General features: G+C 52.5%; 6 protein-coding genes across 6 annotated transcripts; 3 read left to right on the top strand and 3 right to left on the bottom strand.

Annotated features, from left to right (window-relative positions):
* Positions 1 to 643: 643 nt before the first annotated feature.
* On the top strand, positions 644 to 2,703 carry EsH8_IV_000630 (lung seven transmembrane receptor-domain-containing protein; the record flags this gene model as incomplete). The annotated part of the gene is made up of 8 exons (XM_083265520.1): positions 644 to 715; positions 802 to 835; positions 908 to 1,074; positions 1,142 to 1,464; positions 1,520 to 1,560; positions 1,609 to 1,683; positions 1,735 to 1,977; positions 2,039 to 2,703. 8 exons carry the CDS (start codon positions 644 to 646, stop codon positions 2,701 to 2,703), a joined length of 1,620 nt encoding a protein of 539 aa, XP_083124415.1.
* A 273-nt stretch (positions 2,704 to 2,976) lies between these two features.
* On the bottom strand, positions 2,977 to 4,681 carry EsH8_IV_000629 (S-adenosyl-L-methionine-dependent methyltransferase; the record flags this gene model as incomplete). The annotated part of the gene is made up of 4 exons (XM_083265519.1): positions 2,977 to 3,848; positions 3,905 to 4,109; positions 4,172 to 4,441; positions 4,499 to 4,681. The coding sequence occupies 4 exons, from the start codon at positions 4,679 to 4,681 to the stop codon at positions 2,977 to 2,979; spliced, it is 1,530 nt and encodes a 509-aa protein (XP_083124414.1).
* Positions 4,682 to 5,250: 569 nt separating this feature from the next.
* EsH8_IV_000628 (kinase-like domain-containing protein) lies at positions 5,251 to 6,735 on the top strand (the record flags this gene model as incomplete). The annotated part of the gene is made up of 2 exons (XM_083265518.1): positions 5,251 to 5,831; positions 5,889 to 6,735. The coding sequence occupies 2 exons, from the start codon at positions 5,251 to 5,253 to the stop codon at positions 6,733 to 6,735; spliced, it is 1,428 nt and encodes a 475-aa protein (XP_083124413.1).
* Positions 6,736 to 7,013: 278 nt separating this feature from the next.
* EsH8_IV_000627 (uncharacterized protein) lies at positions 7,014 to 7,934 on the bottom strand (the record flags this gene model as incomplete). The annotated part of the gene is made up of 2 exons (XM_083265517.1): positions 7,014 to 7,747; positions 7,811 to 7,934. 2 exons carry the CDS (start codon positions 7,932 to 7,934, stop codon positions 7,014 to 7,016), a joined length of 858 nt encoding a protein of 285 aa, XP_083124412.1.
* A 4,478-nt stretch (positions 7,935 to 12,412) lies between these two features.
* On the top strand, positions 12,413 to 12,734 carry EsH8_IV_000626 (uncharacterized protein; the record flags this gene model as incomplete). The annotated part of the gene is made up of 2 exons (XM_083265516.1): positions 12,413 to 12,444; positions 12,512 to 12,734. The coding sequence occupies 2 exons, from the start codon at positions 12,413 to 12,415 to the stop codon at positions 12,732 to 12,734; spliced, it is 255 nt and encodes an 84-aa protein (XP_083124411.1).
* A 650-nt stretch (positions 12,735 to 13,384) lies between these two features.
* Positions 13,385 to 14,392, bottom strand: EsH8_IV_000625 (SDR family NAD(P)-dependent oxidoreductase; the record flags this gene model as incomplete). The annotated part of the gene is made up of 3 exons (XM_083265515.1): positions 13,385 to 13,690; positions 13,773 to 14,019; positions 14,106 to 14,392. 3 exons carry the CDS (start codon positions 14,390 to 14,392, stop codon positions 13,385 to 13,387), a joined length of 840 nt encoding a protein of 279 aa, XP_083124410.1.
* Between the last annotated feature and the right edge of the window lie 4 nt (positions 14,393 to 14,396).

Here is a 14,396-nt window from a genome sequence, read left to right as displayed (position 1 = left end):
GCCATACCCTGGGAAAGATTTGGCGGATCCCGCTGCAGGCTCCAGCGGGGGGGCTGCCGTGCGGCAGGTAAGTTTCAGTGGGGGCGAATGGAAAGTCCTCCCTGACATGTGCCCCTACATAGAAAGTAGGTTGGTAAGGTACCACCGTGCTAATTGCCTTACCAAAGGAGAACAGAACGCCAGCGCCCTGCATTCGCTAGCGGCCCAGTAGCCCTCCCGGAAACAACCAATGAAACCTCCCTAGGATTGGAGGTCTAGCAGCAAGCGTACGTACCTCGGAGCTTGGCACGTCCCTCCCTCTCACTGCCAGTTTCGTCAAAGGTCTGTCTGTCTGCCAGGCTGGCACACACAAGCTTCGCTCCAAGCTCCCGACGACACTGTTTCCGTGCAACGTATCCGACTTCGCCGGACTTGCTGAACTCCACGATCCGCCAAATTACAACGGACTCAAGCCGCAAATCGACTTTTTGATTCGGCATGCTCCACGCGCCCATCACGTCCTCAACATTGCCATAGATACAGAAACCTATTCGGGCCTGGCACCTTGCGCGCGGCTAGCTGCAACGACTTGTCTCTCTAGGCCATCGGAACCTTGGTTCTTGCCGTCAACTGCAGCCCCCCCTCCCCTCTTGCTATCGTCAGGATGAAGGCCTGGCTTTGTGCCTCTGTCCTGGGCTTGTCCCTATGGACAGCCAATGCTCTGGAAGTCAAGATGGTAGAATTCCCACCACAGAACCCATTGCGATTGCTAGTTCGTCGCTTCGGACCCGACAGCTGATTCGAGTCTTCCCTTTCTTGCAGGACCAAACCGACGAGAACAGACAGAGATGCTCGGGTAAGTTCAGCCCTCACCAAGTGGCGATCGAACCTTTCCTGCAACATGTTGATACTAATTGTTGATGAACAGGTATGTACAGTCGCACCGCTTGGGGCGGACCCGTCGACCCATACATCAACATCATGTTTCTTCCAAAAGAGGCTCCAGAGGACCAAGATCCAACCGTGAGCTTGGTTATTTTTGAATGGAAGGACGAAGACTTGATTGGCGTTCGCGAAAACCCAGACGCCGAGAGTGTAAGATGATCTTGTGAATGCGCGTGGCTTTGGATGCATGGAATGACTGACATTGGCTTTCGTTCAGAAAATCGGCATTTGCCAGGAAACATATGTCGAAAAGGGTTACTGCAACGAGACGGATATCGGCAAATTCATCATCGACAAAGAAGCCACATCCAAGTCGAAGAACATGATCGAGACGAAGGCCATCCACCTGAAAGAGCCACAAACAACAAAGTACATGATTCACAAGACTGGCTACTATTGCGTCCTGACCGATAAATACACTGCGGGCGAGTTCACCGCCGTCGTTGAGTTTCGCAATGCCTATGGCGAGCTGCCTGCTACACAGATCCCGAAGCTACCTTTTTACGGGGGAATCACAATTCTCTACGCTCTGGTTGCCGTGTATGGAACTCACTGATACCTTAGCGCTCCATGATACAATGCTAACGCTATCTAGATTTTGGGGCTTTCTGTATTACCAGCATCGACATGACATTCGTAAGCACTATGATTTGATGTCTAGTATATTGGGCTAACAAGGTATAGTACCGGTTCAAAACTACATAACAGCCATTGTCATCTTCTTGGTTGTTGAGATGCTTCTGACTTGGGGATTCTACGGTAAGGCAAACCGTGAGAACTTACTCAGAGAAATGACTGACAGGCCGGCAGACTACCTTAATCGGAACGGCGCAAATATCGGTTCCAAGGTGCTACTGGTCATTGTAGCGATCCTTAATGCTGCTCGCAACTCTTTCTCATTCTTCCTGCTCCTCATCGTCTGCATGGGCTACGGAGTCGTCAAGCCAACGCTTGGGCGAACCATGATTTGGGTGCGCTGGCTAGCTATCGCCCACTTCGTCTTCGGGCTTGTGTATGCAATTACTAGCTTGTTGATTACCCCAGATGCTGCTGGCAAGACCCCCTATCTAGTTCCATTCGAGTCGTAACGTTGATGGACTAACATCCGTACTAGGCCCCTTCGTTCTTCTTATCGTCCTCCCTCTGGCTGGCACTCTCACTGGCTTCTATGTCTGGACTCTGAACTCTCTCAATTTTACGCTCAAGGATCTGCGCGAGCGCAAGCAGCATGCCAAAGAAGCCATGTACAGAAAGCTGTGGTGGTGCATCCTGATCAGCATCTTCGTAATTTTCGGCTTCTTCTTCTTCAACAGCTTCAGCTTCGCGTCGGTCAATGACCCCGACTACGTCCCCTTCCACTGGAAGTCCCGGTGGTTCGTCCTTGATGGCTGGTTGAACCTCGTCTACTTCGCCGACGTTGCCTTCATCGCCTACGTCTGGAGGCCTACTGCCAACAACAGGCGCTTTGCTATGAGCGACGAGATCGCCCAAGACGACGATGGAACGTTTACAATGGCAGACATTGGGGCGCCTGACGACTCAGATGATGACGAGGAAGCACAGCTAGGCAAGGGAAACTCGTCTCCTCAACCTGCAGCTCGCGCAGCTTCCTCGGGCGCGCCGGCAAGCAGCATTTCCCAACAACAACAACAACCGCAAAGACATGTTCCGCGCGAGTCCTTGGATGGGGAAACCATCTTCGCGGTGGGGGAAGATGGAGACAGGTTTTCAGATGACTCCGACGACGAAGATGCTAAGCTTGTAGGATCCAGGAAATAGAGTGCTTATATGGTTATTTGGTAATGGGGAAAAGCAGCAATCGTGTAATTGCAATGTACAACATGCACTGCAGGTGTGGCGTTGGCGTAGTCCACTTGGGTTCACTGTTTAGCAAAAGAATTTGTTGTTCTTTAGATGTGGGAAGCATGGAATGACACATGATTGCAAACGATGCGTCTTTACAACAGGGCTACGAGCGATGATGTTATCACTCTGTCGTATCATTCGACAAGTGGTTCCTAGTAGTATACACAACAGTCTTACACAATAACCTTACACATCACCACCAAAGCCGACGGGACGCCTCCGCCCATCGTTCTCTGGTAGAATCGCTAGGGCCTTGTAGACCTTGCCCATTCCACCGGGGCCCCGGTCAACGAGACGTTTCCAAGCCCTCTCGATGTCCTGTGCATTGTCGGCGGCCGCCTTCGCCTTGACCTGCTTGATGAGCACTTCAGCCCGTTCCTTGATACCCATCTGAGCTAGGAACGCGCCCTGGTCGACAGGGCCGTGAACCTCAATGCCCTCACTCGCACCCATCGCCGCCTCAGCAATGGCAGTAAAGTCAACATCGGCGCTCAAATCGACGAGACCAGGCTCCGAGAAGGGACTGACACGACGGTGGCGACGTATGCCACGCAGAGAGTTAATGGGGACAGTGTCCGTCGTGCCGTAGTCTAGGATGAGCGCCGCGCCTGAAGGGCGAGTCTTTGGGTACTGCTTCGAACCACCGATGCGGCTGGCGAAGTCGGTGGCGTAGAGCGAGGCGTCAGGGCAGATCTCCGCGACGGCGTCTGGGACGGAGGACTTGAGGCGGCGGTACCGGGATGAACTCTCGGGGAGGTACCGCGAGTGCCGCGACGGGCCTGACGAAAGAGTCATTTGGAAGTCTGGGATCGGGTCGCCTTGTTCTGATTTGGGGATGTTCATAGTAGCATGGGTTGCGTCCGGCGGGGTGGGAGATACCAGCATCTCACGCCACTCGACCTTGGGCTTCTCGGGCTCCCGTGGGCGTCTTGCTGGAGAATGAGTGCCTGCTGCGGGTTCTTTGGGTACTGGAGGGGGAACAGTCACAGCCTGAAAGGCGTGGATGGGGAGAGCATCGAAGAACTCGTGCGCCACAATGAAGGGCATCTTCTCGGGGTCTGGTGAACAACGTCAGCAATTACGCTCTCATCCAATCCAGGATCTTCGCCCTTACTTTGAGGGATGGACTTGATAGTATCAGTCCAGACGATTGGTAAGTTTGTGTACTTGCAGATGCTGTGATAGCCCACCTTGGACTCGGTCATGGATGCATCAGGGCCGCAGAGGAGGTTCTTCTGCGCCTCCCGTAACTGGGGGCTGGCCTCAACCATGTAGATGGCGTCAATACTTTGGGCCATGCCTTTGAAGTTCTGTATCGTCTAGAGATGGAATTAGTCTCCCTGCTCGCAAAATTGAAGAGTGCAAAAAAAATCCCACTTACACGAAGCATGTCGTCCATCAACGTACCGCGCCCAGGGCCGACCTCAATGAGCTCAACACCGCTCTTCGGTTTACCTTGGCTAAGCCATTCCGCAACGAACCAGATACCAATCAATTCGCCAAATATCTGAGAGATCTCGGGCGAGGTGACGAAGTCTCCCTTCAACCCAAACTGATCTCTGTTCTCTTCGGCCAGGCCAGTGTAGTATCCATCGATATCACCAGTCAGACACATGCGCATGTAACTTGCGAGTGAAACGGGGCCGGTCATCTGGAATTTGAAGACGTCAGAGAATATTCGAATTCACATAGGGTCGTGGGTGCATACCGAAATGGCCTCTGCCAGCTGCTTCGCCAGTGGCGTCGACCACTTTCTCTCATCCTCCCGCCTCGACACCGTCCATGAAAATTTTCTCGAGACTTGCGACGCCCAGGGCCATTGAGCTGAACGCGTTAGAGCGGCCCCTCGCAGGCCAGCTGCCAGAGCTCGTCGAGGAAAAAGTCGCTGCATATTTTGCTGTTTCGTCTCTAGATTTCCTTTTACACTACTGCTCCCAGGTTTTGGTATGTGTCGTCGGGATCATCGCGGGTTTGCTCGAAATGTAGAAGAAAGAAAGAAACGGGATCTTGTTCAATAGTATAGTGCATGCACATGCGTGACGCTGCGGCATGTGCTCGTGTTCGTTTTGTTCAGTTCTGGGTCGAACTTGGGTTTCCCATGGGACGAGCCGGCCGGGGGGAGCTCCTGAAGCTTTTAGCGCCTACTGCGGCTTTTGGGTGCGATAAGATAATGGATCCCCGGCTTTCTGGCATGAGATGAAGCTCCGTCCTGGGGCAGTCTCCAGGGGGAGGTCGGAGACGTTCGCCGCCGACTCGCCGCGCGGGATCCCTGCGCCTTCAATCACTTCAGAACTCCAATGCGTCAGGAATTTATCTATTTTCCCAGGTTGTTCAGGCCACAACGAAGGCAAGAGGCTACTTGCGACATCCTCACTTGATCGAAAAATCTTGGGGAAAATCTTGACCAGAGGTTAACTACAGATATTAGGTGTTCTTCCATAACTCTCCTGCGCCGTCGCAATGGCAAGCAACGCAAAGTCGAGGTGGGCAGACAGCGAGGAGGACGCAGTTCTCGAGGCCAGGCTAAAGCATGAAAAGGAGGAAAAGAAGCGCATGAGGGCTGAGAAGGCACGCAAGGCCGAAGCAGAACGATTGGCGCAACAAGTTAGGACGAACAACAATGCCACCGAGAACAACGATGAGAACAACGACGAGAACAACGACACACGACCGGCGAAACGGCGCAAGTTTACGCCCGATACAGAGGGGGGGAAACCCGTCGAAGATGGCTCAGACAACAAAGAAGGTGCCGCGAAGCTTATGCGCTTTCCATTTGGCAGATGGGCGAAGTGCCGGAGCGTGGAGAATTACGACAAACTAAACGATATTGAGGAGGGTACATACGGTTGGGTGTCGCGGGCGAAGGAGGCCGCGAGCGGCAAAGTGGTTGCATTAAAGCGATTGAAGATTGAGCCGAGTGATCGCAACGGCTTACCGGTTACTGGTTTGCGAGAGATACAGATATTGCGAGACTGTAGTCATCGCAATATCGTCAGTCTTGAAGAGGTCGTGGTAGGAGAAGACACATCAAAGATTGAAAAGTGCGTGCCTGTTTTCCAGACTTGGCCCCGATTCAGCTGCTAACGTATGGCTTGCAGCATATTTCTCGTACTAGAGTTCGTCGAGCACGATCTCAAGAGCATATTAGAGGACATGCCCGAAGCCTTCCTCCTATCCGAAGTCAAGACCCTCCTCAAGCAACTGACGGCGGGCATGGCATATCTCCATGACAACTGGATTCTCCACCGCGATCTCAAGACCTCGAACCTCCTCCTAAACAACCGTGGCCAGCTCAAGATTGCAGACTTTGGCATGGCGCGGTACATTGGCGACCCGCCCCCGAAACTGACCCAACTTGTCGTGACGCTGTGGTACCGCTCCCCCGAACTGCTCCTCGGCTCTAAGACTTATGGCAAAGCAGTCGATATGTGGAGTGTAGGCTGCATCTTTGGGGAGCTCTTAACGCGGGAGCCCTTGCTGCAGGGCACAAACGAGGTCGACCAGGTGACCAAGATCTTTGAGCTCTGCGGAGTGCCCACGCAGGAGGCGTGGCCTTCGTTCAGGAGTCTTCCTAATGCGCGTTCCTTGAGGTTACCAAAGACGTCGCTTGCCACTGGCTCCGTGATCCGCGCTAAGTTTACAACGCTGACCAATGCTGGGTGCGCGTTGCTCAACGATCTTTTGTCGTTGAATCCGGATCTGCGGCCGTCGGCGAAGGAAATGCTGGAGCATAAGTACTTTAGGGAAGATCCGAAGCCCAAGAAGGAGGGCATGTTTCCGACGTTCCCTAGCAAGGCGGGTCAAGAGAGGAGAAGGAGACATGAGCCAAATGCTCCTGTCCGTGGACAGAATGCCGTCGAGTTAGGTGATGTCGACTTTAGCGGCATCTTTCAAGGTAGAGACAAGGAAGAGAGAGGAGGCGGCTTCTCACTGCGGATGGTGTAGTATGCCATGGATAATGCCTCAAGATAAAATGATCGTTCATACGGCCATGCTGCGACCAGTATCATCAATTAAGCTATATATCAAGATAACTCTCATAAACATCCGAGTTTACCTATATATGAAGTCATATTTTGCCCGACCATGCTTAGACATAACGCCGCCCTGTGAATGACCACCGTGAATGATTACCGCTGGACTCTTGCTCTCGCTCTTAGAAAGCCCCAACTAAAGAAAATTGTAAATGTTCAAGCAAAGATTACAGATGGAAGTTGTCGTCATTAAAACATGCCCAGTCCCGCAACGAACCACGTAAAGCTGGCTACGGTGACGATGCTCATACCCACAGCCATACCGACGGCCTTGTTGTCCAAGCCGGAGGCAGCCGATTCGCAAGTTGCGCAGTTCCACTCGTTCAGGGGCGTGTAATCTTTGCCCTTGTACATGCCAAACTTGAAGCCGCTGTAGACGCCAAGGTAACCGGGTCTGGCGGTCGCACTAACGCTTGATTCTGCGTCGTAGATGATAAGTGTATACTCGTCGTTCCGTAGTGGCGAAGAGGGGTCGGTTGCCTGAGCTTCTGAGTTCCAGGTGAAGGCGGCAGGCTGAGAAAAGCTCATGTTTTGGGTCAATGTCCAAGTCTGGGCCATGGAGGAGCAGCTGACAAGAACATCAATAGCAGTGGGTGTGGCCTGTAGGTTCGTGTAATTCCATCCTAAGGTGATGTAATCCCCGATCTTGTATAGGTTGATAGACTGTGCCGTGGCTGCGGGCGTGATCATAACAACGCCGCCCTCCGGATCCGTTTCATCGAAAGCAGTCGTCTTTGCCTTGCCAGTCTGGGTGCCAGTGCCCGTCTTGGTGCCTGTTTGGGCCTTGCCGGTGTTGAGGTTGGTGGTTTTCGCATCATTGCTACCGGTGTTTGTCGCCGTTGCCTCTACCGTTCCCGTTTCCGTGGCCGTGGCCGCTGCCGTTCCTCCTGTTCTGACATTCGAGGTTGCAGTTGCGGCGGGTGCTGATGGGTAAGGTTAGTGACATAGGTTCACAAGGTTGAATGAGGGAACGTGTCACGACATACCATTTGAAGATTCATCGTTCTGCCGCACAACAAGGGCATCAACGTCTGGAAGCCATCTGGGCCAAGCGGATGCCAGGGGAGTGAAAATGGCGAGGCCAACAGCGAGAGACTGAACTGCCTTCATGATTATGAGGGAGGAAGTTATTTCCTAGTGATATGCGGGAAACCTTAGGAATGACCAGTTTCCTGGCTAGATTGCGTCTTCGATTTTGTTTTTTTCAATAGAAACGGGAACGAACAAGTGCAGTTGTTCGTAGGCGAGATGTGTCGAGTTCTGAAGGTCCAATTCAATGTGCTATCGTGGGTGATGAGGACGTGTCGAATCGCGGCCACCCCTTTTTTTCCAGGCTAGACAAATTCGCAATGATAGTACCGGGGGCTAAGGTTGACTTGTTGACCTCCAAACTCAATGTACCGAGTGTCTTTTTCTTTTGGGTTCCTCCTCTTTCAATAAACGACAACAAAACGAGCGGGTTGAATCAAGCGAGTGTCGAGAGTCGAACCAAACAAAAAGGACGTGAGAAAAGGGCGTCGAATTGCTGCTGGGAAGCAAATCACATGAGGTGGGAGGTGTGGTCAGAGGGCGAGAGAAGGGCAAGAAGGCGTTGGAATGGGAGGAGAGAAATTTGGGGCAGATTTACAGGAGGGAACGTGGATGGGCCCCCGATTGATTAGGTTTGGTGGATCCACAGCAACCAAGGCGGCGCCCCGAAGTCCAAGTCACTCCAGGGACAGCAGCACCAGTGACGGGATCATCGCGAAAAAAGGAATGCAGGGCACCAGTGAGAACAGGGGCGGTGCTTGCTCAAGCACGCACCATGCATGGAAGATGGGGTGGCACAGCACAGCCGGGCTCTTGAGGCGAGGACATCGGACCAGTCAGCGGTACGAACCAGTTTCTAAGCAAAAACAACAGCCGGGGCATGCAGAAAAAAATAAACCGCCCTGCACAGTAGTGTACACACATATTGCGGCGGCCAGGCACCTAGTTTAGTGTACATAGTAATGTACTACTGTAGTAGATGGCTCTTTCCCATTCATCATCCGCCCAACCACCCATCCATCCATCCATCCTGTGGCGTATATTGAATTGCCGTGGACCTTCGTCGGCCTGCACTTTGCCCCGCCACCCAGAGCGTCCTTTTAGCGGCTCAATGGCCAACGATGGGCTGCAGCCGTTGGACCTGTTGCCCAGTCAGCACCAAGCCCGGAAGGGCTCACTAAACACGACTGGCGCCGTGCAACACTGGGCTTTGTTAGGTGATACATGGGCTGGGCCTGGTAGTGCATTAGGCTGGGAAGGTTGGATCCACCGGCGCATCGTATTCCTGCCCCTCGGTCTCCAGCGCCTTCTCCCGCTCGTGTTGACCTCTAAAAATAATTACTGGGACACGCGCCTCCACAGATTCAATCAATGATGAGACCGAGGCGAGACTGGTGGATGGGGGTGATGATGGGAACAGCCGTTTCTGTCCATCATACTCTCCCCCCCCTTCTGAAGAATCTGACAACCCAATAGTAAATTGCCGTCCACCTACCTATCCAGAACTGGTGGGTCGATACGCCTGCCGCTGTCGCTGTCGCTGCTTGTCATTGTCATCGTATTTCTTGTCCCGCGACAATGGATGTAAACACAGGATCCCCTCACGGTATCCCCGATATGTATCGCTGGATCAGAACACACTCTTGGAGGCACTGCAGGTCACATACACTAGTCATACTCGTACGGACCATACCTAACCATCCTCACGTCTATGAGCATGGTAAGGTTTCCACCATGGCAGCCAAGCCGACCGATTCGCCGAGATGCCCTGAGTCTCGGGCTTTTGTTACTGGTGACCCGTAGCACACAAGAGGGACGGACATCCATTGCTGCTAGACTTCTCGTGTTGATTTGACTCGGATGCTCCGTCATATGCGTGGACGTCCGGATTGACGCTTGTTATTATGCAAATCATCTACTACGGCATTGGCTGGCCTCGACCCACTTGCATCCATGCTCAGCAGGTTTTCGGTGCACAACAACTTGGGCCGTTGCATGTAACCGACCGAGCCTACCCCAAACACTTGGTGCATTCATTCCGAATCATTGCAAAGTCATCCTCAGCTAGGATCGACGGTCAAGGTCCAAAACTGATGCTGTGGTCCCTAGAACGGGTTCACTCTTTGCCGGGATTTCCCAGCTTTGTGCGGCAAACGGCTCCTTCATTGAAGCACCCTTGCTCCCTTCTGCGAACCGTCACCAGTTGGCGACAATCCAACGTAATTAGTGGACTGCTTTTCACATACGCCGCCTTCTTCCGAGACATACATGAGTTTTGGACATGGCACAACCTATGATATGTCAGGATGGCATCGCGTTCTGGAATTCGTGTTGACGAAATGTCGGGAAACTAGTGCGGCCGGGGCTCAGGAATGACTGCAGGCCGCGGTTTGATTCAAGCATCCCTTTTCCTTCACAGTAGTGAAACTCCAACCTCCTTTGGGCATGATTTTGTGTCGGCATTGGTGTTTCTTCGTCTGGTTCGGCGAATCTGCCAGCCACCACCGGTGTTGGTGTCTCAAGAATCTTTTTTGTTTTCTTTTCATCGTATGCCAAGCCTTCTCATCCTCGAGTCGCACTGTCCCAACTTCAGAGTCGCGTGTATGCAGAGTAAGGTTCATAACTAATCGAATAATCATAGGAAAATCTTCGAGCACTCGTGAACTTTTGTAATAGCCATATTTTGTAGACAAGGCAACGACGCCGTTGAAGCGCAGTTTGGTCCTTCGCACAATGCTCAAGTCAATAACCGTTGCAGCAAGGGCCAAAGGTTCAGCTTGGGAAGAAAGCTTCGGGCACATTCGGGGACTTCCTTTGTTTGCTGTCTCATGTCATTGTACAACAAAGACACGAAGGCAAGTTTGGACGACTCGAGGCTTCCCGCCCGATGACGTGCCGTCTCAGGAACCATCGGCAGCACTTCCGTCCCTAGGAAGTGGCCTGGAAACCCTCCGGAGTTTTGAGTTCAACGCGACGACCCGAACTTACACAAACGGCAACCACAAGTGGGGCAACGGTAGGGAACTTCCCCTGTGAGAACTCTACGATAAGTGGATGAACCAATGCGATAAGAGTGTCGATAACGATAAGGTGTACTTACAAGAAAAGGTACGTTCAACCCGGTAGATACCTGCCTCACCTATGTTAGGCCTGCCGCAAGACCTCCCCACCGCGCAACCAACAACATCTCCAAACCACACTTTCGGCCAACCTTTTTGTTGATGGTACATGAAAGCCATGGCGTCTCTAGTCAGTGGTATGGTCTCTATCGACCGGTCCTATCTTGATACCCTCATTCGAAGGTAAGACCTACTAGCCCGCGCTGGCATCTAACCAGCCCCTGCAAGTGAGGCTGTTTAAGACGTTGGAAGAGGCTAACCGCTTAAGCAGAGCTCAACTTGTATGTATCATATCACCATGGTTATATTCATTGTTTTTATGTTTCTGCGGCCTTGATTTCTTACGTCGGTTTCGTTCAAGAATTCTGAGGATGACCTTACCTTGTCTCACCCAACAATTACCATCACCCGCATCGAATACGACACCCTTGTCAAGACTGCCCGGGAATTCGGTATGACTTTACTATCCTTGTCTCCGAATCGGAAACATTATTCATCTGTGTCTGACTTCTCAAAAGCAAACTTACGTCGAAACCTGCTGCGAGGTGGTGTAACCGACGAGACCCTTGCTGTAAGTCGATGTCTCCACATAAATACGCCAGGTGCATATCTAACCAAGCTGATGGATATCTAGGTGTTGACCAGCGATGAATCCAATTGGCATGAAGATTCTAATCAACAGGCCCCGACTCGAAACTCTGGAGCCCCGCAAACTATCACTCGATATTCTGATGGCCAAACGAACCAAACAACGGTGTCTGCTGCTCGGGAATTACAAGGCTTATATCATGTGGGAAAGTCCATCGTCCAGCAGTCTAAGCAGGACTGGGCTGATGATGAGCCGGCCACTCCTGAAATTTCCAAGCCAACAGCCTCTCTGATAGAAGTTGGGCATGGGTTCCCTCAGCGTCAAGAATCCCAGTTTCCCTCCCGGCCTCGCCTCGAGCGAATAGCTACCAGAACCATCCTGATCTCGAACCTTGCTGAAGGGACAGCCCACGCTGATGTCACGGCGGTTGTGCGAGGTGGTCAACTCCTGGATATCTTTATACGGGGCCACGATCGCGCTGCCCAGGTCTCTTTCCTGCATGCTGCAGATGCCAAAGAGTTTCTTGAGCATTCCCGGCGTCATGATTTATACATCAAGCACAAGAGAGTATGACAACGAACCTTAGGGGTTTTTACGCAAAATGACACGGGGTCTAATCAGTGCTTCAGGTCGATGTCCGATGGAGCGATCGACAATTCATCCTGTCCAGTCATGTGGCAGGCAAGATTGGAATCGGCGCTACACGCAACCTTGTTATTCGACGATATGACCCGAGGCTCACTGACGAGAATATTCGGAATGATTTAGAGCATATCCACAACTTGATTATCATTCAAATCGATTTCAGGGGTGGTAGTTGTTACATCAGCACCAACTCGGTCCATAACGCTATGTTCGCGCGAACATGCATGATGAGTCAACTGTACGTCGCTGACTACGCGAGCTGTCACATGACCAATATACAAGTGACGAAACTAATGGTATCGCAGCAAATACAAGGGTTCTAAAATCGAGTGGGATGCCGATGAGTGTGCTCAACCTCTGGAGAATACCCAAACTCGCCGAGTTCAGCCGCAGGGGCCTCCATTCAAGAGTTCAATTAACCCTATGGCCAACCGTTTCCAACTCTTGAATCTGGACGGAAACGAGGAGGAGGAGGACAATGTTCCGCAAGAGTTCCGCGCCCGAGCCTCGCTAGATATCATGGTGTAGCGAAGGTGGCAGGATACGCCACCAACTACTACTTTCCTTCTTTCCGAAAGGCTTTCATACTGTTTTCAACTGGTTTCCGCTCGTGGGCTTCTATACTTTAGGTTTAGAATGTGGCCGCCATATTTGTACCGGGAGTTTAACGAAGTTACGAATACCCCCTTTCCCAGTGTGTGTTGCTCTGTTTTTGTGGGACACTAGTCAGTCTACTGGTTTTCTTATGCTATATGCTAGGAACTATGCGAGTGTGGCCTTTGACCCATTCCAGCAAAGGTTTATAGAAATAAGTTAACAGAGTTGCCTCGCAAACCCTTCTTTATGTGGAAGTGAGACTGACCTGTACGTGACTAGACAAGGAGAATTCGACGGTGAGCCCGCGCCTTTCCTCGGCCACATACCTAACCTTGCTGTATGGCACCATTACCCCCGCCTCCAATGATATTTCAAAAATGATGGCACAAGTGGTCTATATATCAAAGTCCTTCAGGAGTAACTTTAGCCTTCAGTATTCATCTCAAGCCAAACTACGACCGTTACGAAGCCTATATATGTTTCCCAAGTAGGACTCAACCCAAAGCAGCTTCCAGCCCTCCTTCCCTCCTTGTACCACGGCACGAACGCTTTTCCCAGAAGTTGCATCCAAGTCACTTCTGTCACACAACGTTCCAGGCCTGATCGACAGGTAGACTGACCCCGTTGATGGTCCTCGCCTGATCAGTCGCCAGAAACACCACCGCCTGCGCGACCTCGAGGGGCGTGATTTTCGGCGTCGACTCGGACGTTTGTGCGTGCAGGGCGTGAACGGGCTCAACCTGCGCGTAAGCCTCGATATCCCACTCATCCCCGTGACCCGCCGCGATAGCTTTGCCGATGCGCGAGTCAATGGCGCCGGGGAGAACGGCGTTGCACCTGATGCCCTCCTTGCGGAACCGCCAGGCCACGTTTTTCGTCGCTCCAATCTTTTCCAGACGAATCAGTTACTCTGTTACTCTTGGTGAAGAGCTGCGTCTACAGCTGCATATGGGTAGGGATTTGACGAACCAGCCCGTGTTTGCTGCAAGTGTACGCTATACCGGCCACAGCCCCCGATATCCCCGCCGTGCTGGCGACGTTGACGATGACGCCGGATCCTTTCTCTCTCATGAAGGGGATGACGGCTCTCATCATCTTGACAGGTACCGTGAGGTTCACCGCCATCACCCGATCCCATTCCGAGTCCGTCACGCCGTCCACGCTGCTGAAGCTATCCATCACGCCTGCTACGTTGACGAGCATGTCGATCCGCCTCCTTGAAACACATACCCCGTTCGTCAGCCCAAAAGACGTCGGTTACTCGCGACCTTCTAAACAGAGGAAAAGGGCATAATTACTCACCCGAAGGAAGCAACTGACGCATACACCCCGTCCTCGCAGGCCCTCGGCTCTGTGAGATCGGCACGGTGGAAGTGGAAACGGCCATGGTCCGCCTCCTGGAGGAGCGAGTAGTTGAACTCGCGCGCGTCAAGGCCGCAAACCTGGTACTGGTGCGCCAGCAGAAGCTGCGTGCAGGCGAGGCCGATGCCCGAGCTGCAACCCGTGATGATGGCAGTCTTTCCAAAACCGACGGGGTCGATCGTCGTGGGGGGGATGAAGAGGGCGTCCGGGGAGGTGTTGAAGAACATCTCG

The sequence above is a fragment of the Colletotrichum jinshuiense genome, chromosome 4 (genome assembly GCF_051148585.1).
Source record: "Colletotrichum jinshuiense chromosome 4, complete sequence".
Lineage (NCBI taxonomy): Eukaryota > Fungi > Ascomycota > Sordariomycetes > Glomerellales > Glomerellaceae > Colletotrichum > Colletotrichum jinshuiense.
Note: the sequence above shows the minus strand (reverse complement) of the source record. Positions and strands in the feature narration are given on the sequence as shown.